Source organism: Anomalospiza imberbis, unplaced genomic scaffold (assembly GCF_031753505.1).
Source record: "Anomalospiza imberbis isolate Cuckoo-Finch-1a 21T00152 unplaced genomic scaffold, ASM3175350v1 scaffold_661, whole genome shotgun sequence".
Taxonomy (NCBI): domain Eukaryota; kingdom Metazoa; phylum Chordata; class Aves; order Passeriformes; family Viduidae; genus Anomalospiza; species Anomalospiza imberbis.
Genome location: NW_027100275.1, coordinates 15,180 through 36,618, shown reverse-complemented (window position 1 = coordinate 36,618; position 21,439 = coordinate 15,180). Strand labels below are relative to the sequence as shown.

At 66.7% G+C, this 21,439-nt stretch overlaps 4 protein-coding genes and 2 non-coding genes across 6 annotated transcripts; 1 reads left to right on the top strand and 5 right to left on the bottom strand.

Moving 5' to 3' along the window:
* Positions 1-905: 905 nt before the first annotated feature.
* RPL13A (ribosomal protein L13a) lies at positions 906-3,839 on the bottom strand. The gene is made up of 6 exons (XM_068179011.1): positions 3,683-3,839; positions 2,871-2,972; positions 2,483-2,568; positions 2,178-2,237; positions 1,588-1,710; positions 906-1,023 (listed from the first exon to the last, which is right to left on the bottom strand). Exons 2-6 carry the CDS (start codon positions 2,941-2,943, stop codon positions 937-939), a joined length of 429 nt encoding a protein of 142 aa, XP_068035112.1. The 5' UTR covers positions 2,944-2,972; positions 3,683-3,839; the 3' UTR covers positions 906-936.
* Positions 2,311-2,383, bottom strand: LOC137467536 (small nucleolar RNA SNORD34). Its single transcript, XR_010995547.1, has one exon. It is a non-coding gene; the product is annotated as a small nucleolar RNA SNORD34 (small nucleolar RNA).
* LOC137467535 (small nucleolar RNA Z195/SNORD33/SNORD32 family) lies at positions 3,840-3,918 on the bottom strand. Its single transcript, XR_010995546.1, has one exon. It is a non-coding gene; the product is annotated as a small nucleolar RNA Z195/SNORD33/SNORD32 family (small nucleolar RNA).
* A 623-nt stretch (positions 3,919-4,541) lies between these two features.
* SLC17A7 (solute carrier family 17 member 7) lies at positions 4,542-10,780 on the bottom strand. Its single transcript, XM_068179017.1, has 11 exons — positions 10,424-10,780; positions 9,765-9,883; positions 9,569-9,683; positions 8,713-8,800; positions 8,340-8,426; positions 8,055-8,194; positions 7,392-7,538; positions 6,836-6,968; positions 6,224-6,334; positions 5,736-5,863; positions 4,542-5,247 (listed from the first exon to the last, which is right to left on the bottom strand). The coding sequence occupies exons 1-11, from the start codon at positions 10,778-10,780 to the stop codon at positions 4,960-4,962; spliced, it is 1,713 nt and encodes a 570-aa protein (XP_068035118.1). The 3' UTR covers positions 4,542-4,959.
* A 1,150-nt stretch (positions 10,781-11,930) lies between these two features.
* Positions 11,931-14,362, bottom strand: PIH1D1 (PIH1 domain containing 1). The gene is made up of 9 exons (XM_068179015.1): positions 14,169-14,362; positions 14,031-14,094; positions 13,746-13,934; positions 13,603-13,664; positions 13,447-13,531; positions 13,276-13,369; positions 13,112-13,202; positions 12,483-12,674; positions 11,931-12,348 (listed from the first exon to the last, which is right to left on the bottom strand). The coding sequence occupies exons 1-9, from the start codon at positions 14,247-14,249 to the stop codon at positions 12,316-12,318; spliced, it is 891 nt and encodes a 296-aa protein (XP_068035116.1). The 5' UTR covers positions 14,250-14,362; the 3' UTR covers positions 11,931-12,315.
* An 834-nt stretch (positions 14,363-15,196) lies between these two features.
* On the top strand, positions 15,197-21,401 carry ALDH16A1 (aldehyde dehydrogenase 16 family member A1). The gene is given in 19 exon segments (XM_068179012.1): positions 15,197-15,353; positions 15,777-15,879; positions 16,423-16,517; positions 16,519-16,550; positions 17,108-17,289; positions 17,366-17,443; positions 17,728-17,915; positions 18,040-18,174; positions 18,176-18,196; positions 18,433-18,624; positions 18,968-19,072; positions 19,159-19,295; positions 19,368-19,461; positions 19,680-19,741; positions 20,014-20,091; positions 20,185-20,359; positions 20,454-20,630; positions 20,832-20,954; positions 21,174-21,401. Coding segments are annotated over 19 exon segments (2,235 nt in total). The 5' UTR covers positions 15,197-15,257; the 3' UTR covers positions 21,336-21,401.
* Positions 21,402-21,439: the final 38 nt, after the last annotated feature.

Sequence of the window (21,439 nt, the reverse complement as noted above, 5' to 3'; positions counted from 1 at the left end):
GGTGAGCGTGCGGGCTTTGGGGCGAAAACACGGGGTTTTGGTAAAAACATGAACTCTGGGGTGAAACCACGGGCTGCGGGGTGAGCGCACAGGCTTTGGGGCGAAAACGGGGTTTTGGTAAAAACACAGGCTTTGGGGTAAACCAAGGGTTTTGGGGTAAAACCCCTGGGTTTGAAGTAAAATCCTGGGTTTTGGGGTGAAACCCCTGGGTTTTGGAGTAAAACCGCAGGTTTCGGGGTAAAACCTCGGGTTTTGGGGTGAAACCCCTGGGCTGTCCGGGGGTGCTGACCCCCCGGTGCCCCCAGGACTGACCGAGAGCCCGGAGATGCCGCTGGCCGAGAGCGAGGTCATCGCGCAGCTGCTGGACGAGGCGCGGGCGCAGGTGGGGGTGCGGCTGTCCGGAGCGGCCGCTGACCCTTCCGAGTGACCACTGGAGTGACCACTGACCCTCTGGAGTGACACTGGAGTGACCGCTGACCCTCCTGAGTGACGCCACTGACCCTCCCGAGTGACCGCTGACCTTCCTGAGTGACCGCTGATGCTCCAGAATGAGTGCTGACCCTCCGGAGTGACTGCTGACCACTGACCCTCCTGAGTGACCCCTGACCTTCCTGAGTGACCGCTGACCCTCCCGAGTGACCACTGATGCTCCAGAATGACTGCTGACCCTCCCGAGTGACCACTGACCTTCCCGAGTGACCGCTGATGCTCCAGAATGACTGCTGACCCTCAGGAGTGACTGCTGACCACTGACCCTCCTGAGTGACCCCTGACGCCCCAGGTGACCCTGGAGTGACCACGGCAGCTCCAGCGTCTCCTGCCCGTGGTTTAATAAAATCTCCAAAAGCTCTAAAACCGCCCCAAAACGCGTCCCGGTCGCTCCCAGTAAGAGCCGGACGCTCCCAGTCAGTCCCAGTCCGTCCCAGTCCGGGTTTATTAGAGCAGCAGCCCGTGCTGCCGCAGCACCGCCGTGAACGGCGCCGCCTTCTTCTCTGCGTTGCGCTCGGCCCGGCGCCGCAGGCTCTGGAAACGGGGTGAGAAACAGGAGAATCGGGGAAAAATGGGAAAATCAGGGGGAAAAGAAAAGAAAACAGGAAAAAATGGAGAAAGAAAAGAGGAAAATCAAAGGATAAAGAAAAAAAAAAACAGGAAAAAATGGGGGAAGAAAATGGGAAAATCAGGGGAAAAGAGAATAAAAAGGAAAAAAACATGGAAAAAAGTGGAAAATTGGGGGTAAAGGGAATAAACATGAAAAAAGGGGGGGGGGGAAATGGGGAGAATCAGGGAAAAAGGAAAAAAACAGGAAAAAAGGGGGGAAGAAAATGGGAAAATCAGGGTTTGATTTGATCCCAATTTTCCCCACCCTGAATTCCAATGGGAATTGGGGTCTTGCCCCCCGGTTTTTAGGACTTTTTCCCTGGTTTTTAAGACTTTCCCACCCCATTTCCCACCCCTGTCAGTTTTTTGGGGTCCCACTCCCAAATCCCGGGGTTTTCCCTGCTGGCTTTGGACCCTCCCCCTGATGTGGGGGTGCTGCCTCCCTCGGTCCCGAGGGATTTTGGGGGTGTTTTCCCTGCTTTTCCTCACCATCATCTTCCTCTTTTTGTTGTACCGGAGCTTGGCCTTCTCCTTCCTCTTCTCCTCCAGGGCCTCGGTCACGTCCCGGTACTTCCAGCCCACCTCATGCGCCAGCCGGCCCAGCACGGCAAACTGGGGGGCACCGGGAGCTCAGGGGGAGCCAGAACCCCGAAAAACCCCCCTCAACCCCATAAAACTGCCCCTCAATCCCATAAACCACCCCCCAATCCCATAAAACTGCCCAAAATCCCATATACCCTCCCAATCCCATAAACTGCCTAAAAAAAACCTGGTAAATCTCCCTAAAATCCCATAAACTCCCTAACATAATCCCATAAACCCCCCTAAAATCCTGTAAAGTCCCTAAAAAAACCTCATAAACTCCCCGTAAAATCTGGTAAAGTCCCTCAAAAATCCCTTAAAACCCCTAAAATTCTGTAAATTCCCTAAATAAATCCATAAAACCTCTAAAATTCCATAAGCTCCCCAAAAAAACCTCGTAAAGCCCCCCCAAAATCCTGTAAAGTCCCTAAAAAAACCCCTAAAACCCCCTAAAAGCATCCCCCCAAAACCCCCCAGAGCCGCTCTTCGCTGCTCACCTTGCGCGTGGGTTTGAGCCGGATGATTTTGAGGGCAGCCGGCACCACCATCCGCTTCCTCTGGAAAACCCGGGAATTTGGGGGTTTTTGGGGGTTTTTTTTTTGGGGGGTTTTTGGGGGGTTTTGGGGCTCCGGGTGTCTCAGGATTTGGAGTTTTTCTCAGCAGGCAGTCGAACAATGTAGGTAAAAGTGACATCACAGACACCAGGGCTCGTTTTGGGGGATTTGGGGGAGATGTGGGGGATTTGGGGGTTCTGGAGGAGGAATTTGGGGGGAAGATTTGGGGGGTTCTGGGGGGGTCCCACCTTGTCGTAGGGCGGGGGGATCCCGTCGAACACCTTGAGCCGCTCCAGGGCCGCCTGGCCCCGCTTGGTCTTGTGGGGCAGCATCCCTGGATTTAGGGTGAAAGCACAAATTTAACATCCCTGGATTTGGGGGTGAAACTGCAAATCTAACATCCCTGGATTTGGGGTGAAACTGCAAATCTAACATCCCTGGATTTGGGGGAAAAATGCAAGCTTAGCATGCCTGGATTTGGGGTGAAAGCACCGGGATTAGGGCAATTCCCAGGGTTGGTTTTGGGAGAATCAGGGAAAAAGCAAAAAAAAAAAAAGCAAAAAAAACCCAAAAAAACCAGGAAAAAGCCAGGAAAAACCCGGAGATTTTGGGGAGGGGTCTCGGGGCCCTGCTCACCTCGGACCGTGCGCCAGAAGATCCTGCTGGGGGCTCGGAAGTGGAAGGGGCCCCGCGAGGGGTTGGTGTTCATCCTCTTCCTCAGGAACGCCAGGAATTTCACTGGGAGGGGGGAAAACGGGGCAGAATCCCTCAAAAACGGGGGCTTGGGGCTTGCCGGGTGGGAAAAAGGGTGAAATCCCCCCAAAACGGAGCTGGGAACTTCAGCGGGATGCTCGGAGTGAACTTCCTACAGGCGGGACTTGGGAACGACCGGGAGTGGGAAGAGAGCTCAAATCCCCCAAAACGGGACCGGGCTGCACCGGGAACCTTCTGGAAACTTCCCAAAACCGCCGGGATTTCCTCCCGGCCCCGGGATCTCCTCCCGGCCCCGGGATTCCCTCCCGATCCCGAGATTCCCTCCCGATCCCCGGACCTCCTCCCGAATCCCGAGATCTCCTCCCATTCCCGGGATCCCCTCCCGAATCCCGAGATTCCCTCCCGATCCCGGGATCCCCTCCCGGCCCCCGGGATCTCCTCCCGGCCCCGAGATCCCCTCCCGAATCCCGAGATCCCCTCCCGAATCCCGGGATTCCCTCCCGATCCCCGGACCTCCTCCCGAATCCCGAGATCCCCCTCCCGATCCCGGGATCTCCTCCCGGATCCCGGGATTCCCTCCCGATCCCGGGATCTCCTCCCGATCCCCGCATCTCCTCCCGAATCCCGAGATCCCCTCCCGATCCCGAGATCTCCTCCCGGATCCCGGGATCTCCTCCCGGATCCCGGGATCTCCTCCCGATCCCGGGATCCCCTCCCGGCCCCGGGAGACTCACGCTTGTTGCGGTAGAAGTTCCCGGAGATGTTGATGCCCTCGCAGCGCACCACGACCACGCGGCGGCCTGGGGACAGCAGCGGGGCCCGGGCGGGTCAGGCCGAGCGCGGGGCCCGGTTCCCGGTTCCCCCCCGCTGCTCCCGAGCCCCCGGAGCCCCCCGCGCTCAGCTGGTAGTGCATGGAGGCGGCTCTCATTGTCGCCAAACTCGACAGCCGAGACGGCTCATCACGGCGCGGGGGGCCCGGGGATGTGACCCCGGGGATTGCCCCGGTGGATCCCGGGAATTGTCCCGGTGGCCCCGGGGAATGGGTCCCGCACTCACCGAGCAGCACCTAGCACCTGCTTGGCCACGATCGCCGCCAGCCGGCCCAGGAGGTGCCCGCGGCCGTCGATCACCAGAACCTGCGGCGCGGGCGGCACCGGGTGAGGCCTCGCCGCGGCCGGGCCCTACCGGGGCTAGGCCGCACCGCGGGGCCTCCACGTGGCCGCGCCCCGCGCCTCCTCCCGCCGCCCGCCCGCGGCTCCCCGCAGCCCCCGCAGCGCCCGGCCCCTCCGCAGAGCCCTCCGGAGCCCGGCCGGGACCCCCCAGACCGCCCCCGAGCGCCCCCGGTCCCCCCGCGCCGCACCCGCGGCTCCGCCATGGCTGCCGCCCGCTCGCCAAAGAGGCCCCGCCCCCCGCGCGCCGCGGGGTCGTCCCTTCCGGCGGCGGGAGGGCGGAAGTGACGTCTAGCGGGGAGGGCGGAAGTGGAGGCGGGAAGTCCCCCCAGTGCTCCCAGTCCCTCCCAGTGCCCCTCCAGTATGCGTCGGAGGCACTCGCCGAGCTCCCAGAGCTGCCCCAGGAGCCCCAGAACCCCGCCCGGTACGAGCAGTACCGCCCCGGTGCCCCCAGCAGCTGTCCCAGCCCCTCCCAGTGCCCCCAGTACAGCACTCCACGCTCTCCAGCGGCCGCTCCTTGTATTTATATATGTACAGCGGGGTAGGGCCCGGCTCTCGGGGCACACGGGACGAGGGCTGGGGGCTCCCCGGTGGCTCCCGGGGTCTCGGGACGAGGGCTGGGGGCTCCCCGGTGCTCTCAGGGGTCTCGGGACGAGGGCTGGGGGCTCCCCGGTGTCTCCCCGGTGCTCTCAGGGGTCTCGGGACGAGGGCTGGGGGCTCCCCGGTGTCTCCCCGGTGCTCTCAGGGGTCTCGGAGGAGGGCTGGGGGCTCCCCGGTGCCTCCCCGGTGTCCTCCGGGTGAGGGGCCGCTTCTTCGCAGCAGACCCCCGCGGCCGTCCCGCGTCACCCGTGCGGGGTCCCGGGCGCCGGGGTGGTGCCGGTGGCCCCGTAACTGGCGGGGGGCCCTCCCGGGGGTCCCCCCACGCCTCCTCCTCCCCCTGCCCCCTGGCCTTCCTCCTCCTCCTCCTCCTCCTCCTCGTCGTCCCCGCCCGGCGCCAGTGGCTCCGCCTCCTCGCGCGGCGGCTCCGCCCACGGCTGCGGCTCCCCCGAGGCGAAGGCGCCGTAGAAGGCCACGCCCCCGTAGTGCACGAGCGCGGCGATCAGGAACACCCACTGCCACTCCTCGCGCGTCTGCGCCAATCAGCGCCCGCCGCGCCGGCAGGGGGCGGGGCCCAGCGGGGTGAGCGAACGGGAGGGGGCGTGGCCAATGGGGAGCGCGGGAAAGCGGCGGGGCGCGGCCAAGGGAAAGGCGGGAAATGGGGGAAAGGGGAGGGGCCAAAGCAAATGGGCGGGGCCAGGCGGAGAGTGAGTGGCAGGGGGCTGGCGCGACCCCCAAAATTCCTGTGTCCCCCTCTGGTGCCATTGTGTCCCCCCACGTCCCTCTGTCCCCCCATGTCCCAGTGTCCCCCCACGTCCCTCTGTCCCCCCACGTCCCTCTGTCCCCCCACGTCCCTCTGTCCCCCCATGTCCCTCTGTCCCCCCATGTCCCAGTGTCCCCCCACGTCCCTCTGTCCCCCATGTCCCTCTGTCCCCATGTCCCTCTGTCCCTTCGTGTCCCTATGTCCCTCCCTGCCTCCTGCTGCCCCCATCCCCCCGCTGTCCCCGCGTTGTCCCCGCACCTTGTGGCGCGTCAGGGCCCCCACGATGAGGGGACACACCATGCCGGACAGCGTCCCCACGCCGTTGGACAGCCCCATGAGCACGCTGGCATAGCGCGGCGCGATGTCCAGGTGGTTCACGTTGAACCCTGGCGTGGGGAGGGGACACAAGTGTCACCTGCGTGTCCCCCGCGCTGAAAAACCCCCAGAAAAACCACCACAAAACACTCCAAAAATCCACAGAAAACACCCCAAAAAACCCCACAAAAACCCATAAAAAACACCCCAAAAAACCCACAGAAAACACCACAAAAAGACCCACAAAACACTCCAAAAACCTCCACAAAAAAACACAGAAAACACCCCAAAAACCCACACAAAAAACCACAGAAAACACCCCAAAAACCCACCAGAAAACACCCGAAAAAACCCCACAAAACACCCCAAAAACCCCACAAAACACCCCAAACCCCGCAGAAAACGCCCCAGCCCCGCCCCGCTGTCCCCACCGGAGATGGCGAAGCCGCTGAAGCCCACGGCCAGCACCAGGAAGGAGATGGCCACCGCCCGCGAGTGCGAGTAGCCCACGACCAGCAGCAGCGTGGCCTCCATGCCGAACCCTGCGTGGCGAGGACTTTGTCACCCCCTGTCCCCTCGTGTCCCCCCCGTGTCCCCTCCAACCCCGCTGTCCCCTCGTGTCCCGCTGTCCCCATGCTGTCCCCCGTGTCCCCTCCAACCCCGCTGTCCCCTCGTGTCCCGCTGTCCCCATGCTGTCCCCCGTGTCCCCTCCAACCCCGCTGTCCCCTCGTGTCCCGCTGTCCCCATGCTGTCCCCCGTGTCCCCTCCATCCGCGCTGTCCCCTCCATCCCCGCGCTGTCCCCTCGTGTCCCCCCCGTGTCCCGCTTTCCCCCACTGCCCCCGGTGCCCCCCATGTCCCCTCCATGTCCCCGGTGTCCCCCCCTGTTCCCCGGTGTCCCCTCCCGTCCCTGCTGTCCCCTCGTGTCCCCGCTGTCCCCTCCATGCCCCTGGTGTCCCAGTGTCCCCCCCTTTTCCCCGGTGTCCCCGCGCTGTCCCCCCATGTCCCCCCCATGTCCCCGTGTCCCCCCCGTGTCCCCGCTGACCGCCGCAGTTCATCATCTTGCGGACGTTGGTGGTGGACATGAGCCCGCGCGCGCGCAGGAAGTCGGCGATCTGGCCGCCGATGGGCACCACGATGGTCATCACCAGGTGCGGCAGCGCCGACAGCAGCCCCACCTGCGCGGGCAGCGCGGCGGGGCGTGCGTGGGGCGCCTCGGCGCTTTTTGGGGTTCTGGGAGGTGTTTTTCTGGGGTCTTTTGGGGTGTGCTGTGGGGTGTTTCGTGGGGGTTTTTGGGGTTTTATTTTTTGGGGTTTTATTTTTTGGGTTTTTTTTTTTTTGGGGGGGTGTTTTGTGGGGTCTTCGGGGTGTTTTCTGCGGGTCTTGGGAGTGTTGTGTGGGTTTTTGGGGCGTTTTGAGGGGGTTTTGGGTTTTTTTTGGGGTGTTCCCTGTGGGTTTTTGGGGTGTTTCGTGGGGTTTTTCGGGTGTTTTGTGGGGTTTTTTGGGGTATTCTCTGTGGGTTTTTAGGGTGTTTTGTGGGGGTTTTTGAGGTGTTCTGTGTGTTTTTTTTGGGGTGTTTCGTGGGGCTCTCTTGGCCTGACCTTGCTGATCTCAAAGCCGAAGACCTCCTCAAAGTAGGCGGGCTGGCTGATGAGCAGCAGGTAGAAGGTCCAGCTGCGGCAGAAGTTGGCCACGATGATGGCGTAGACGGGCATCGAGGTGAAGAAGTGGCGCCAGGGCGTGGCCAGCTGCGGGCAGGGACCGGCCACTGACCGGCTGGTCGGCGGCAGTGACCCCCACGCCACCCCCAGCCCGGGTCCGACCCCAGTTCCCGCGGGATGGAGCAACTGGACCTGGCTGGTGGCCACAGGTGTGGTGGTCACAGTGACCATCCAGTGGTCCCAGTGACCCCCAGTGACTCCCAGTGCCCGTCCCAGTGGTCCCAGTGCCCATCCCAGCACTCCCAGTGCCCATCCCAGTGCTCCCAATGCCCATTCCAGCGCTCCCAGTGACGCCCAGTGCCCATCCAAGTGACCCCCAGTGACTCCCAGTGCCTGTCCCAGTGCTCCCAGTGACTCCCAGTGCCCATCCCAGCGCTCCCAGTTCCCATCCCAGTGCTCCCAGTGCCCATCCCAGCGCTCCCAGTGACCCCCATGCCATTCCCAGTGCTCCCAGTGACCCCCCGGTGCCCATCCCAGTGCTCCCAGTGTCCATCCCAGCGCTCCCAGTGCCCATCCCAGCGCTCCCAGTGCTCCCAGTCTGACCAGCAGCGGGTTGCTGCCCACGCTCTCGCCGATGCTCTCCTCGATGTACTTGCGCTCCTCGGCGGAGATGGTCGGGTGCTGTGCCGGGCTCTCGTAGGACACCAGCACCCAGAAGAGGTACCAGAGCACCCCGAAACTGCCTGCGGGGCACTGGGCTCACCGGGGGCACCGGGAGAGGGCACTGGGGGCACTGGGAGAGGGCACTGGGGGCACTGGGAGGGGTCACCAGGGGTCCCAGAGAGGACCTGGGGATTTCGGGGGGTCCCGGGGGTCTCGGGGTCTCACCGTAGACGTAGAACACGGAGCTCCAGCCCGTGTACTGCACCAGGACCCCGGCCAGCGGCATGGCCACCACCGCCCCTGCGTACGAGCCTGCCGGTACCGCAGAAGGCTGTAATGGCCCCCCAGGCCCCCCTGGTAGCCCCCCCGGTAGTCCTTGTAGCCCCCGGTACTACAGAATGCCATGGTGGCCCCCCAGCCCCCCTGGTAGCCCCCCTGATCCCCCTGGTAGCCCCCGGTACCGCAGAAGGCTGTGGTGGCCCCCCAGCCACCCCGGTAGCCCCCCTGATCCCCCTGGTAGCCCCTGGTACCGCAGAAGGCCGTGGTGGCCCCCAGCCCCCCCAGTAGCCCTCCTGATCCCCCTGGTAGCCCCCGGTACCGCAGAAGGCCGTGGTGGCCAGGCGGCTCCGCTCCAGGGGCGGCGCCCACTTGCTCCAGATGCCGTGACAGGCAGGGTAGGTCACACCCTGCCGGACAAGGGCGGGGTCAGCACGGGCCACGCCCACCCAGGCCACGCCCACCCAGTCACACCCTGATGGACACGGTCCAGGGGCACCGAGGGACACACCCAACCCCGGCCACGCCCCCCGGCCACACCCTGGCCAATGGGAGTGTGGGAATGGCCACACCCCAACCTGCCCAGCTGAACAACAAAACCCACACGGAAACACCCCAAAACAGCCCCAAAAACACCTTAAAAACACCCCAAAAACACCGCTAAAACAGCCCAAAACACCCCAAAAACACCGCTAAAACAGCCCAAAAATCACCTTAAAACCACCGCTAAAACAGCCCAAAACACCCCAAAACAACCCCAAAAACACCGCTAAAACAGCCCAAAACACCCCAAAAACACCGATAAAACAACCCAAAAATCACCTTAAAACCACCGCTAAAACAGCCCAAAACACCCCAAAGAAACCTTAAAAACACCCCAAAAACACCTTAAAAACAGCCCAAAGTAGCCCAAAATACCCCCAAAACAACATGAAACGTCCCAAAAACACCCCAAAACCACCTTAAAAACAGCCCAAAGTAGCCCAAAATACCCCCAAAACAACATGAAACGTCCCAAAAACACCCCAAAGACCCCCGAAAACCCCCAAAACCACTCCTGCTCTTTCGTATCTATGTGAAAACACCCCAAAACCACTTCAAACCCCCCAGGCCCTCCAGGTGACCTCCCCAGACCCCCGAAAACGCCTGAAACACCCCCAAAACCGCCGCGCCCTGACCTCGACCAGCCCCTGCATGACGCGCACGGCGATGACGCAGCCGACGTGGGTGCGCGCGGCCGACGGGATCAGCATGTTCAGCACCGAGGTGGACACGATGGCCAGCCCGAACACCCTGGTGAGGGGACACGCAGGTGACTGCCACCCCACCGGGGCCACCTGCCGGGCCGGCCCCGCCCCCGGGGCCAGCGCCCACCTGTTGGCGGCGAACTTCTGGGCGATGAAGCCGCCGGGGATCTGCGTGACGATGTAGCCCCAGAAGAAGGAGCCGTGGATCATCCCCACCGTCTCGGGGTCCCAGTTGAACTGGGCGTGCTGGGCGAGGCCGGGGAGGGGTCAGCGGGGTGGGGGAGGACACGCCCTGGACACGCCCTGTGCAGGTGTGCTCCCCCCACGCCTGTCCGTGTCCGTTGTCCTGCAGATATCCCAGAGCCGTGCCCCCGCCTCCCCCGGTGACCCCACACCTGTCCCTGGGCCCTGCTGCCCCTTTAGCTGCCCAGGCCCTTTAAAAAATTAACAAATTAATTAATTGACCTGGAGCCCATTAATGCTCTCTGCCCATGGGCGGGGCTGTACCTGCCGACCCTGTACCTGCCCCTCCCTCTCTGACCCCACCGACCCCGTACCTGCCCGTGGCTGTGTTGACCATGCTGACCCCACAGCTGACCCCACAGCTGATCCCATACCTGACCCCCTGCCCGTACCTGCCCGTGGCTGGGGTTGACCATGCGGACCCCATACCTGACCCCACAGGTGAGCCGTACCTGCCCGTGGCTGGGGTTGACCATGCTGACCCCACAACTGACCCCATACCTGACCCCACAGGTGACCCCACAGGTGACCCCCCGCCCGTACCTGCCCGTGGCTGGGGTTGACCATGCTGACCACGGCCACGCCCAGGTTGCAGCGGATGCCGAAGCTGATGCAGAAGCCGATGCCGCAGAGGATGGCGATGCCGTAGCGCCGGGGCAGCCCGCAGAATGTGCAGTCCAGCACCGGGGGCCGCGCCGCGCTCGGGGCGGCGCCCCCAGAGCTCAGCTCCAGGCTCTCGGGGTCATCCTGGCGCCGCTCCAGGAACCTGCGGGGGACAGCCCCCCGTGTCCCCTGTGTCCCCCGTGTCCCTTTCAACCCCCCCGAGCCCCCCGGTGTGTCTCTGTGTCCCTCATGTCCTTTTCCCCTGCCGTGTCCTCCGTGTCCTTTTCCCCCTGCCATGTCCCCCCAAGTCCTTTTCCCCTGCCGTGTCCTCCGTGTCCTTTTCCCCCTGCCATGTCCCCCCAAGTCCCCCCATGTCCTTTTTCCCCCGCCGTGTCCCAAGGTCCCCCTGTGTCCCCCATGTCCCATTCACCCCCCGAGCCCCCTGTGCCCCCCATGTCCCTGTGTCCCCTGTGGTTTTTTCCCCCCACCGTGCCCCTATGTCCCCCATGTCCCTTTTCCCCCCGTCATGTTCCCGTGTCCCCTGTGTCCCTTTCCACCCCCAAGCCCCCCAAGTCCCGTGTCCCCCGAGCCTCCTGTGTCCCCCGCCGTGTCCCCCGTGTCCCCCCGCCGTGTCCCCAGGTCCCCCCGTGTCCCCTGTGTCCCTTTCCACCCCCAAGCCCCCCAAGTCCCGTGTCCCCCGAGCCTCCTGTGTCCCCCGCCGTGTCCCCCGTGTCCCCCCGCCGTGTCCCCAGGTCCCCCCGTGTCCCCCCCGCGGCGCCGCTGGCAGCAGATTAAAGCCTCTAAATCCCCCGTGGTGGCGGTGCCGGGGAGGGGACGAGGACAGCGACGGGGACACGCGTGGCACGGACACGAGTGGGCTTTGGGGGACACACACACACACACACACACACACATGTGGGGGGCACCCGAAACCCCCCCAAAACCCTCAGCAAATGACCCGACCCCAAATTCCCCCCGGGATCCCGCGGCGTTTTTGAGGTGGCAAAGCCACAACCGACCCTGGTGCCAACCCCCGCCTCGACCCTGACCACCCCCCCGGACCCCCCCAGGTGTCCCCGTGCCCCCCAAATTCGGGGTCTCACCTGTGCAGGCGGCCCAGCCCGGCCCCCAGCTGCCGCCGGAATTCCTCCTTGTTGAATTCCATGCTGGCTCAGGGCACCATGACCCCGGGGACCACCGGGAACCCCCCCCCCCACCCACACGTCTGTCCCCCTCGGGGACACCCGGGGGTCAGCTGGGGGTGTCCCCCCTCCCTCCCTCCCTCCCCGCAGGCCCCCGACCCCTCCGGTGGCTCCTCTCGGCTCTTCCTCGGCTCTGGGATGGCCCCCCCGGCCCCCCCGGCCCCGGCTCAGCCCTAAATCCCCCTCAATCCCCCCCTGCGTGGGCTGAGCCGCCCCGGGGGGGCCTCGGCCAATCCCACTCCAGGCTGTAGATTTAACTTTTATTGGGGGGTTTCGTACAAAAAAAAAGATGGGGGGGCACGGAGCGGGGGGTCTAAGGGGAGCGTGGTGGGGATGTGGAGGGTGGGAAGAGGGGCCCGGGGGGACCCCAAAGAGACTCCAAGAGGGTCCCGAAGGGGGTCCCTGAGGAGAAGTCCAGGACAATCCTGAGGTGGGGGGATCCAGGAGGGTCCTGGGAGGGTCCATGAGGGTCCCAGGAGGGCCCCAAAGAGGGCCCTGAGGGGGATCCCTGAGGGGAAGTCCGGGACGATCCCAGACTGGGGGACTCGGGAGGGTCCTGGACGATCCTGGGAAGGGTCCAGAGCGATCCTGGGAGCTCTCGGGGGGTCCCGTGGGGGGTCCCCTCGTCCCTCACGCCCGCAGCGGCATCGTCACGGTGAGAACCTGCAGGGGGCGCCACGCGCTCACCGGGGGGGCGTGTCCCGCGGGCGGGAAAGGGGCGTGTCCCGCGGGCGGGAAAGGGGCGTGTCCCGCGGCCCGGAAAGGGGCGTGTCCCGCCCCGCGGTTGCCACGGTTACCTTGGAGCGGCGGTGGAAGCGCGCGCGGCACCGCGCGGGGTCGGCGGGCAGGGGCAGCCCCAGCTCCAGCAGCGCCCCCTGGCGGGCGGGCGGACCCGCGCCGCTCCCGGCCGCAGCGCCCCCCGGCGGCGGCGGGCGGAGCAGCAGCAGCCGCTCCTCGCTCAGCCCCAGCCACAGAGACCCCGCCCCCTCCTGGGTGGGGCCGAGAGGGGCGTGGCCAGGGTTAGAACACGCCCACAGCGCCCCCCAACCCCTCCTCAGGCTTTAGGGGAGCCCCCCCATTGGTTCCCTACCGTCCCCAGGATCGTGGAAACCCCTCCTACCACAGCCCCCAGTGCCCCCCCGTGCCCTCCCAGGATAAGGGGAGTCCCCCGCAATCCACTCCCCAGTGCCCCCTGAGCCTCCCAATGCCCCCCCAGTGCCCCCCAACCTGCCCCCGGAATCAGGGGAACCCCATAACCCAACCCCAGTGCCTCCCAGTTCTCCCCAACTGCCCTCCAGGCACCTCCCAGTTCTCCCCAGTTGCCCCCCAGCACCTCCAAGTTGTCCCCAGTTGCCCCCCAGCACCTCCCAGTTGTCCCCAGTTGCCCCTCCAGAACACCCCAGGTCTCCCCAGTTGCCCCACTCACCACCTGGGGCAGGTGGACCCGGGCCTGCAGCACCTGCGGCTCCTGGGCTGAGGGCTCGGCCACCACCACGAACTGGGGGGGATCTGGGGGGCTGCGGAGGGGCACAGGTGAGGCCGGGAGGGCCCCAGGGATTTTGGGGAGGGGTCCCGGGGGTCGCCACTCACCCTGGGAGCTCCTGGATGTGGGGCCGGGGCCGGGCCCGGATGTTTTGGGCCGAGATGGAGCCCAGGAATTTCCGGTTCCGCAGCACGCGCCAGCCTGGGGGGGCCGTGGGGGGGTCATGGAGGGGGGGCTCCGGCCCCGGCCGAGCCCTCCCAGCGCCCCCCCAGTCTCACCAGTGAGCTCCAGTTCCACCCCGTACTTCTCCGACAGCCCCTCCATGGCCACGGTCAGGAAGAACTCGAGGTACAGCGGATCGGCCTGGGGGGGCCGCGGGGGTCAGGGCCCCCCCGGGAGCCCCCAGACCCCCGAGCCCCCCCGTCCCGGCTCACCTGCAGCGTCCTGAAGAAGCCCGAGTTGACCACCACGTCGTAGGCGGTGCAGCCACGGCCTCCTGCGGGGTGGGAGCGGATCGGGGAGGGCTCGGAGGGGAGGGACGGGGAGGGGAGGGGAGGGTTCCATGCGGGTCTCTGACCTCGGTCCAGCTCGGCGTGCGGCTCCCCGAGGCTCATGGGGATCCGGAAGCCGCCGTCGGGGCCAGGGGGCTCCCGCAGGAGCCTCTGCAGGCCCGGGGGGGACACGGGGGGCGGCGGCGGCACCTCGGGCGAGTGGCAGACGTTGACGAACACCTTGTCCCCCCCCGCGCGGGTCTTCACGCACAGCCCTGCGGAGGGACGCGGGGTCGCGGGGGTCAGGGGGCGGCGGGGACCCCCCCGAACCCTCCCCAAAATCCACCGAAGCCCCCCATCCCCACTCGTACCCGGCTGCGGGGTGACCGCCCGGGCGGGGCCGGGGCGCGGGGCCTCCTCACGGTCCGGGGCCACCTGCGGGAACGAGGAGCGGTCCAGAAGCGGCACCGGGACCAGCACCGGGACCGGGACCCCCGCCCGGGACCCACCTGCAGCAGCAGCCGCCGCAGCGCCGCCTCTTCCTCCTCGTCCGCCTCCAGCTCGGCCGAGAGCAGCGAAGGGTCCGCCATGGCCTGAGGGAGCGCGATGGGGCAGGAGCCGCGGGGACACCGCCACTCCAGGCCCGGGACCGACCGGGGCCCCCGGGACCCTGCCTGGGAACCCCTCGGGACCCCCAAACCCCCTCGGGACCCCCAAAACCCCCGAACTCCTCTGACCCCCCTGGGCCGCCCTCACCGCGCCTTTACCACTCGTCACTTCCGCTCCCGGCGGCGCCCTGTCTCCATGGTTACGCGGGGACGCTCTGGCCGCTTCCTCTCCGTCTCGGTGGTCCCTGGGAGGTGTGTGTGTGTGTGTGTGTGTGTGTGTGTGTGTGTGTGTGTGTGTGTGTGTGTGTGGGGCGGGGGGGTTCCGCTCTGGCCATTCCACCCCGTCTCGATGGTCATTCAGGGCCCTTCTGTCCAACCCGGCCCCGTCTCGATGGTCATTCAGGGCCCTTCTGTCCAACCCGGCCCCGTCTCGATGGTTATTCAGGGCCGTTCTGTCCAACCCGGCCCCGTCTCGATGGTTATTCAGGGCCCTTCTGTCCAACCCGGCCCCGTCTCGATGGTCATTCAGGGCCCTTCTGTCCAACCCGGCCCCGTCTCGATGGTTATTCAGGGCCGTTCTGTCCAACCCGGCCCCGTCTCGATGGTCATTCAGGGCCCTTCTGTCCAACCCGGCCCCGTCTCGATGGTCATTCAGGGCCGTTCTGTCCAACCCGGCCCCGTCTCGATGGTCATTCAGGGCCCTTCTGTCCAACCCGGCCCCGTCTCGATGGTCATTCAGGGCCGTTCTGTCCAACCCGGCCCCGTCTCGATGGTCATTCAGGGCCGTTCTGTCCAACCCGGCCCCGTCTCGATGGTCATTCAGGGCCGTTCTGTCCAACCCGGCCCCGTCTCGATGGTCATTCAGGGCCGTTCTTCCCGGCCCGGCCCCGGTGCTGCCCCGGGGCCGCTCTGGCCCGCCCTTCCCGTCTCGGTGGTTTCTCGGGGCCGCTCTGTCCGACCCCGCCCCGTCTCAGTGGTCCCTCGGCGGCGATGGCGGCTCTGGCGGCCCTCGGGGCTCCCCCGGTGCCCGAAATCTTCGCCACGATGGACGAGGGGCCGATCCCCGGCGAGATCAACCCGGGAGAGGTGAGGGGGGATCTGGGGGTCCCCCTGGGTGGGCTCTGGGGGTCCTCTGTGGGCTCCGGGGGTCCTGGGTAGGTTCTGGGGGTCCTGGGTGGGCCCTGAGAATCTCGGGGGGGTCTTGAGGGGCTCTTGGGAGTCACCTTAGGAACCGGGAGGGGGTCGGGGGGTGGGTCCCGAGGGAAATAATGGGGTCGGGAGAGGCACTGGGGGGGAATTGGGGTGGGTTTTGGGGGTCCCATGAGGATGGGGGTATCCTGGGGGGCACTGGGGGGTTCCTGGGGCACTGGGGGGTCACGGGGGGGGGCCCAGGGTTCCATGGGGTGTGTCAGGGTCAAAGTCCCCCCGTGGCCCCAAGGTCATTTGGGGGGTGGGGGAGGGTTTGGCTGGGGCCGGGGGTGCCCAGGCGTGTCCCCCACACCCCCCCAGGCGTGGCTGGAGTCCCACGGCCGCAGCCTCGGACACTTTGTGGACGGAACGTGGCTGAAACCAGCGGGGAGGACGAGCCTGAAGTGCCAGGAGGCCACCACCGGTACCGGGATGGGGGTCAAGGGTCAAGGTCACAGATTTGGGGTCACTGGTCCAGATCAGGGGCAGGGGCAGGGTTTGGGGTCAGGGATCGGGGCAGGTTTTGGGGTCAGGGTCAGGGACTGGGGTCAGGATCAGGATCAGAGTTTGGGGTCAGGGGCAGGGTTTGGGGTCAGGAACAGAGTTTGGGGTCAGGGTTTGGGATCAGGGTCAGGATCAGGGGCAGGGTTTGGGGTCAGGAACAGAGTTTGGGGTCAGGGTTTGGGGTCAGGGTCAGGATCAGGGGCAGGGTTTGGGGTCAGGGGCAGGGTTTGGGGTCAGGATCGGGGTCAGGGTCAGGATCGGGGGCAGGGTTTGGGGTCAGGATCGGGGGCAGGGTTTGGAGTCAGGGTCAGGATCAGGGGCAGGGTTTGGGGTCAGGGGCAGGGTTTGGGGTCAGGATCGGGGGCAGGGTTTGGAGTCAGGGTCAGGATCAGGGGCAGGGTTTGGGGTCAGGATCAGGGTTTGGGGTCACGGCCAGCCCCTGCCACGCCCTGTCTGTCCGCAGGCCGGACGGTGGCTGCGGTGCCGGCCGGGGACAGCTCGGACGTGGCCGCGGCCGTGGTGGCGGCGAAAGCGGCGGCCGAGGCCTGGGCGGGGCTGGGGGGGGCCCCAGCGGGGGCAGCGCCTGACCCGGTGAGTGACCCCCGGTGACCCCCGGTGACCCCTGCGTCCCTCGGGTGACCTCTGACCTGGCCCTGTTCCCTTCGTCTGCTGTGACCCCAGGTGACCCCGGGCGTCACCCTAATTTTTAAAAGTATTGTATTCTTTTATAATTCTTTTAAGAGTCTTAAAATTCTCATAAAACTTTTTCGAGCTTCTGATCTGCTTGCGCATTTCTACTGGAGCTCTCGCGCACCCTTCACGTAAATAATAATTGTTTTACGTTTTTCTTTGTGATGGAAAAAAGTTACCAAACTGTTAGCTTAACCGGTGTGACTGGAAAAGCAGCAACTCCATTCTCCAGCCCACAGTCACCTCTAAAACTCTACAAATACCAAATGCTCAAATAAAACACTCTCATTTTCAACCTTTAACTTAACAAACGTCTACGTACTTATTTCGGGTGCAATAACAGCACCCGGGGGACCGAAACCCCTCGGAGCTCCCCCGATGTCCCCTCTGTGTCCCCCCATCCCTGCTGTCCCCTCTGTGTCCCCCCATTGTCCCCACTGACCCCCAGTGCCCCCCAGGCTGGCCGCCACGCTGGGGGGTGACCGCAGGGGGACCATGGGGGCCCTGCTGGCCCTGGCCGGGGGGCGGCCGCTCTGCCGGACGCTCGGAGCCGACCTGGACCTGGGGCTGCGGCTGCTCCAGGTGCCCGCGGCGGGGGCCCAGCTCGGCCCCCCCGGCCTGGAGGGCTGGACCCCGCTGGGTGAGTGTCCCTTGTCCCCACAGTGTCCCCCTGTCCCCTCCCCGTGTCCCCTGACCCCCCGTGTGTCCCCCCCCAGGGGTGGTGGCCGTGGTCCTGGGGGGTCCCTGCTCGCTGCCGGCGTTGCTCTGGAAACTGGGGCCGCTCCTGGCCATGGGTGAGTGCAGGGGGGGACACTTGGGGACCTTGGGGACCTTGGGGACAGCTGGCACTGCAAAGAACGAGGGGGAGAGCCACGGGACAAAGGTGGGTCCAGGGGTGGGGTCTCCTAGCCATCTTAGGGTGTCCCGATGTCCCTGTGGAGGGGGTCCCAGCAGTTTTGGTGTCCCCCGATGTTCCTGTGGCGGGAGTCCCAGCAGTTTTGGGGGGGTCCCAGCAGTTTTGGGGTCCCCCGATGTCCCCGTTGGGGGGGGTCCCAGCAGTTGTGGGGTGTCCCCGCAGGGAACACGGCTCTGGTCCTGTCCCCTCCGGCCGCGGCTCCACCGCTGCTGCTGCTGGGGGAGCTCAGCGGGGAGGGGGCGGCGCTGCCCCCCGGGGTCCTCAACGTCCTGGCGGGACCCCCGGGGCTGTGCCGGGCCCTGCGTGCCCACCCCGAAGTCACCTCTGTCACCTTCCTGGGAGCCCTCCAGGTACGGCGGTGTTGCAGCAACGGGGCGGGGGGGGGGAGCTGGGGCTCCTCCTCTCAAACCCCCCCCCCCCAATTCGGGGGTCCGTGGGCGTGTCCCCACGCGCTGTCTGTCCCCTGCCCCCCAGGAGGAGCTGGAGGCCCTGGTTTGGGGGTCCCCGTGCCGAGGACCGCGCCTTGGGGGTCCCCGGGGGGGCCGCGTCGTTGTCATCGTCCTGGACTCGGCCGACCTGGACAGCGCCGCCGCCGCCATCGCCGCCACCCGCCGCCGCCCCCCCGGCGCTGGTGGGGCTGCGGGGGTCCTGGGGGGTCCCGAGGGGTTTTTGGGGAGGTTTTCAGGTCTTTTGGGGGACAGGTTTCAGGGGTTTTTGTGGAGGTTTGGCAGTTTGTCAGGGGTTTTTTGGGGGGGGCGGTTTTGTGGGGGCTTTTCGGGAGGTTTTTGGGTTTCTTTTGGGGGGAGGTTTGTGGGGTTTTCAGGGGAGTGCCTGGAGGGTCCCTGATGTGCCTCCTCCGTGTCCCAGTTCCCGTGGGGGGGGTGCGTGGTGCTGGCGCAGGACGCGGTGGCGGCAGCGCTGGAGCGGCGGCTGCGGGCCCGGCTCGGGGGGCTGCGGCTCGGGGACCCCACGGACCCCAAAACGGAGGTGGGGCCGCTGCCCCCCGGGACCCGCCCGCCTGAGGACGTGGTGCAGGAGGCGCGGGAGGAGGGGGCTCAGGTGAGGGCGTACACAAAGGGGGCCAGGGGTGGGGTGGCTGTGGGGACGTTGGGGTGGCACAAAGGGCTTGGGAGGGTGGGGAGGGGGACGTGGTGTTTGGGGTTGAGTTTGAGACTTCCTGGACATTGGGGTGCCCTGGGGGGAGAGTTTGAGGTGTCTCCTGGGGGGAAATTTGGAGGTTCCTGGACATGAGGGTTCTCCGTCAGGGGTGGGTTTGGGGGTTCCTGGATGTTGGGACCAGCTGTGGGGACCTTTGGGGGTCCCCCGGGGGCACTTTGGGGATGCCCTGGGTGGCACTCTGAGGGTCCCCGCCTCGCTGGGACCCCCGTTTTTTTCTGCCCAGGTTTTCCAGGCTCCACTGCCGCCACTGCCAGAGGGGGGCCGTTGTTTCTACCCCCCCACGCTGATCTCGGGGGTGGCCCTGACCTCGCGCTGCCTGCGGGAGCCGGTGGGTGCCCCAGGGTGACCTGGGGTGGGGGGCGGGTGCCCAGGGGCGCCTTTTGGGGTTCCTCTGAGTGTCCCCTGCCCCGCCAGGCCCCAGGGCCACTGCTGGTGCTGCTGCCCGTGCGTGGCCCCACGGAGGCCGTGGCCTTGGCCTCGGCCCTGCCCCGAACTGCGGCCGCCGCCGTCTGGGCCCAGGACATCACCGTGGCCTTGGACACGGCGGACAGGTGACCGCCAGCCCCCCCTGAGCCCGGAGCCCAGGAGTGACCGCTGGGCACTGAGCGCTGACCCCTCTGCAGGCTGCCCCAGGGGCTGGTGTGGCTCAACGCCCTGGACCTGCTGGACCCCAGCGGGGGCTGCGCCGGGGGTGCCGCGGACACTGACCTGGATGAGGTGGGGGCTGCCGAGGGGGCTCTGGTGGGAGTCCTGGGTGGTTTGGGAGGGGTCCGGGGGGGAGGTGGGGGAGTCCTGGAGAAGCTGGAGGGACGTGGAGGCCTCCTGGGGTGGGTCCTGAGGGGTTTAGGGGGGAGTGGGGTGGGTTTTGGGGTTCCTCAGGGAGGGGGGTCCTGTGCCGTTGCAGATGGGCTCTGCCCCCCCCACACTCCCTCCAGGCGCTGCGAGAATTCGGGTGCCCCCCCTGGGAACAGCCCCCCAAGGTGGATGAGCTGCTCAGGTACCCCCTGATGGGACAGGGACCCCTCCCCAGGATGGAGACCCCAAATTAGGGGATCCCAGCACAAGAACTCCGAGACCGGGACTCCATTGAGACCCTGGTTTAACACCCCCAGGACCCCCTTCTTCCCCCCCGGGGCGGTTCCAGCCCCATCCTGTCCCCCCAGAGGGTCCCGTGTGCCCCTCAGGACCCCAATTATTCCTCTCAAAGGGGTCCCGGTGTCCCTCCCACAGCGATGCCCTTTGATCCCCTGTCTCCCGTCCCTGTCGCAGCCCCCTGGTGACCGTGGATGACCCCGGCGATCCCGACCTGGCTCAGGCCGTGGCCGCCGCCCGCGGGGCTGCCCCGGGGTGAGTGCGAGGACGGGTGGGTGGCCCCTCCAGGGGTGTCCCCCGACCCCCGTGAGAGGAGGGGTCGGTCCCCCATGCCCTCGACTCCCGCAGGTGGGGGCGGCTGCCGGGAGCGTCGCGGGCCCGGGTGTTGCGGGGGGCGTCGGCGGCGCTGGCGGGGGGACACGGGACCCCCGGGGACGGCGACAACGGCGACGCGGACGGGAGCCTGCAGAGGGCGCTGCTGCGCTGGGCGGCGCGCGTGGAGCGCGCGGGCGGGGCCGTGCAGGTGGGCGCGGCTAAAGGGGGTGGGGCCAAAAAAAGGGGCGTGTGCTGGGTAACCGGGCGTGGCCTCTGACTGGGCGTGACCAATCCCGCTGCAGGACGTGCCCGGGGGGCGGGCGCTGCTGGCGAGGCGGCCGCTCGGGGTGCTGGGCGTGGCCTGGAGCTGGCCACGCCCGCTGGCGCTGCAGCTCCTCCCCCCGGCGCTCGCGCTCGGAAACTGCGTGGTGGTCGTGGCGCCCCCTGGCGGCGCCGGTCCCGCACAGCGGCTACGGAAGGTGCGGAACCGCGGGACCCCTGCTGCCCCCCGGGTGACACCTGTGATACCCCCCCCCCTCCGCGACCCCCGGGAGCCCGCATGTGTCCTCCAGGACCTCCCGTGTGCCCCCTGTGCCCCATCATGCGCCCCCCCCGAAACCCCCCAGGACACCCCACGTCCCCCCACTCGGTGACACTCCCCCCTTCCCCTGTGTCCCCAGGCTCTGATGGCCGCGGGGCTTCCGGGGGGTGTCCTGACGGTGCTTCCCGGGAATTCCCGGGGCTCCGGATCTCGCCTGGCGCGACATCACCCGGACGGGCTGTGGCTCTGCGGGGGGGACGCGGTGAGTGGAGGGGCAGTGGGAGAAATGGCGGGGGGGGGGACAGAGCGTGGGGACACGGGGGAAGGGGACAGTGGAGGGCACACAGGGGAAGGAGGGTGGACACTGGGCGGATCGCCGTGACGTTTTGGGGGTCCCAAGCCGTGGCACGGCTGCTGTGGTGGGGATTTGGGGTCGGGGGGACGTCACCCCATCTGTCCCCTCTTATGTCCGCCCACCCAGGACTGCGACTGGGCCTCTGCCGTGAGCGTCCCCCGAGTTTGGGGGGTCCCGGCGGGACTCCTGGGGGCTCCGGGGCAGGACCCTCCCCCCGGCGCCGAGCGGGAGCTGGAGCTGCGCTGCACCCGCCCCCACTGCCTTTGGATTCCCGGGGGCGCTCCCTGAGACGCCCCCCAGGACCCCCCAAATCTGCGGGGATTTCAGACCTCACCCTGCGCCCCCAGCCCCGCGACCCCCGCCCCAATAAACCGCTCCGAGCCGCAGCCGCT

Excerpts from the sequence above, each read along its gene's own strand:
- PIH1D1 (XM_068179015.1), bottom strand. The coding sequence starts at position 14,249 with ATGGCGGACCCTTCGCTGCTCTCGGCCGAGCTGGAGGCGGACGAGGAG. Across the intron at positions 14,095-14,168 it reads TGCGGCGGCTGCTGCTGCAG|GTGGCCCCGGACCGTGAGGA; the intron begins GTGGGTCCCGGG and ends TCGTTCCCGCAG. Across the intron at positions 12,349-12,482 it reads GCTTCCACCGCCGCTCCAAG|GTTCTCACCGTGACGATGCC; the intron begins GTAACCGTGGCA and ends CGCCCCCTGCAG.
- RPL13A (XM_068179011.1), bottom strand. The coding sequence starts at position 2,943 with ATGAACACCAACCCCTCGCGGGGCCCCTTCCACTTCCGAGCCCCCAGC. Across the intron at positions 2,238-2,482 it reads TCCCCCCGCCCTACGACAAG|AGGAAGCGGATGGTGGTGCC; the intron begins GTGGGACCCCCC and ends CGGGTTTTCCAG. Across the intron at positions 1,024-1,587 it reads ACAAAAAGAGGAAGATGATG|AGCCTGCGGCGCCGGGCCGA; the intron begins GTGAGGAAAAGC and ends CCCCGTTTCCAG.
- SLC17A7 (XM_068179017.1), bottom strand. The coding sequence starts at position 10,780 with ATGGCAGGGGGAAAAGGACACGGAGGACACGGCAGGGGAAAAGGACAT. Across the intron at positions 8,801-9,568 it reads TCATGCAGGGGCTGGTCGAG|GGTGTGACCTACCCTGCCTG; the intron begins GTCAGGGCGCGG and ends CTTGTCCGGCAG. Across the intron at positions 7,539-8,054 it reads TGGGCAGCAACCCGCTGCTG|CTGGCCACGCCCTGGCGCCA; the intron begins GTCAGACTGGGA and ends CCCTGCCCGCAG.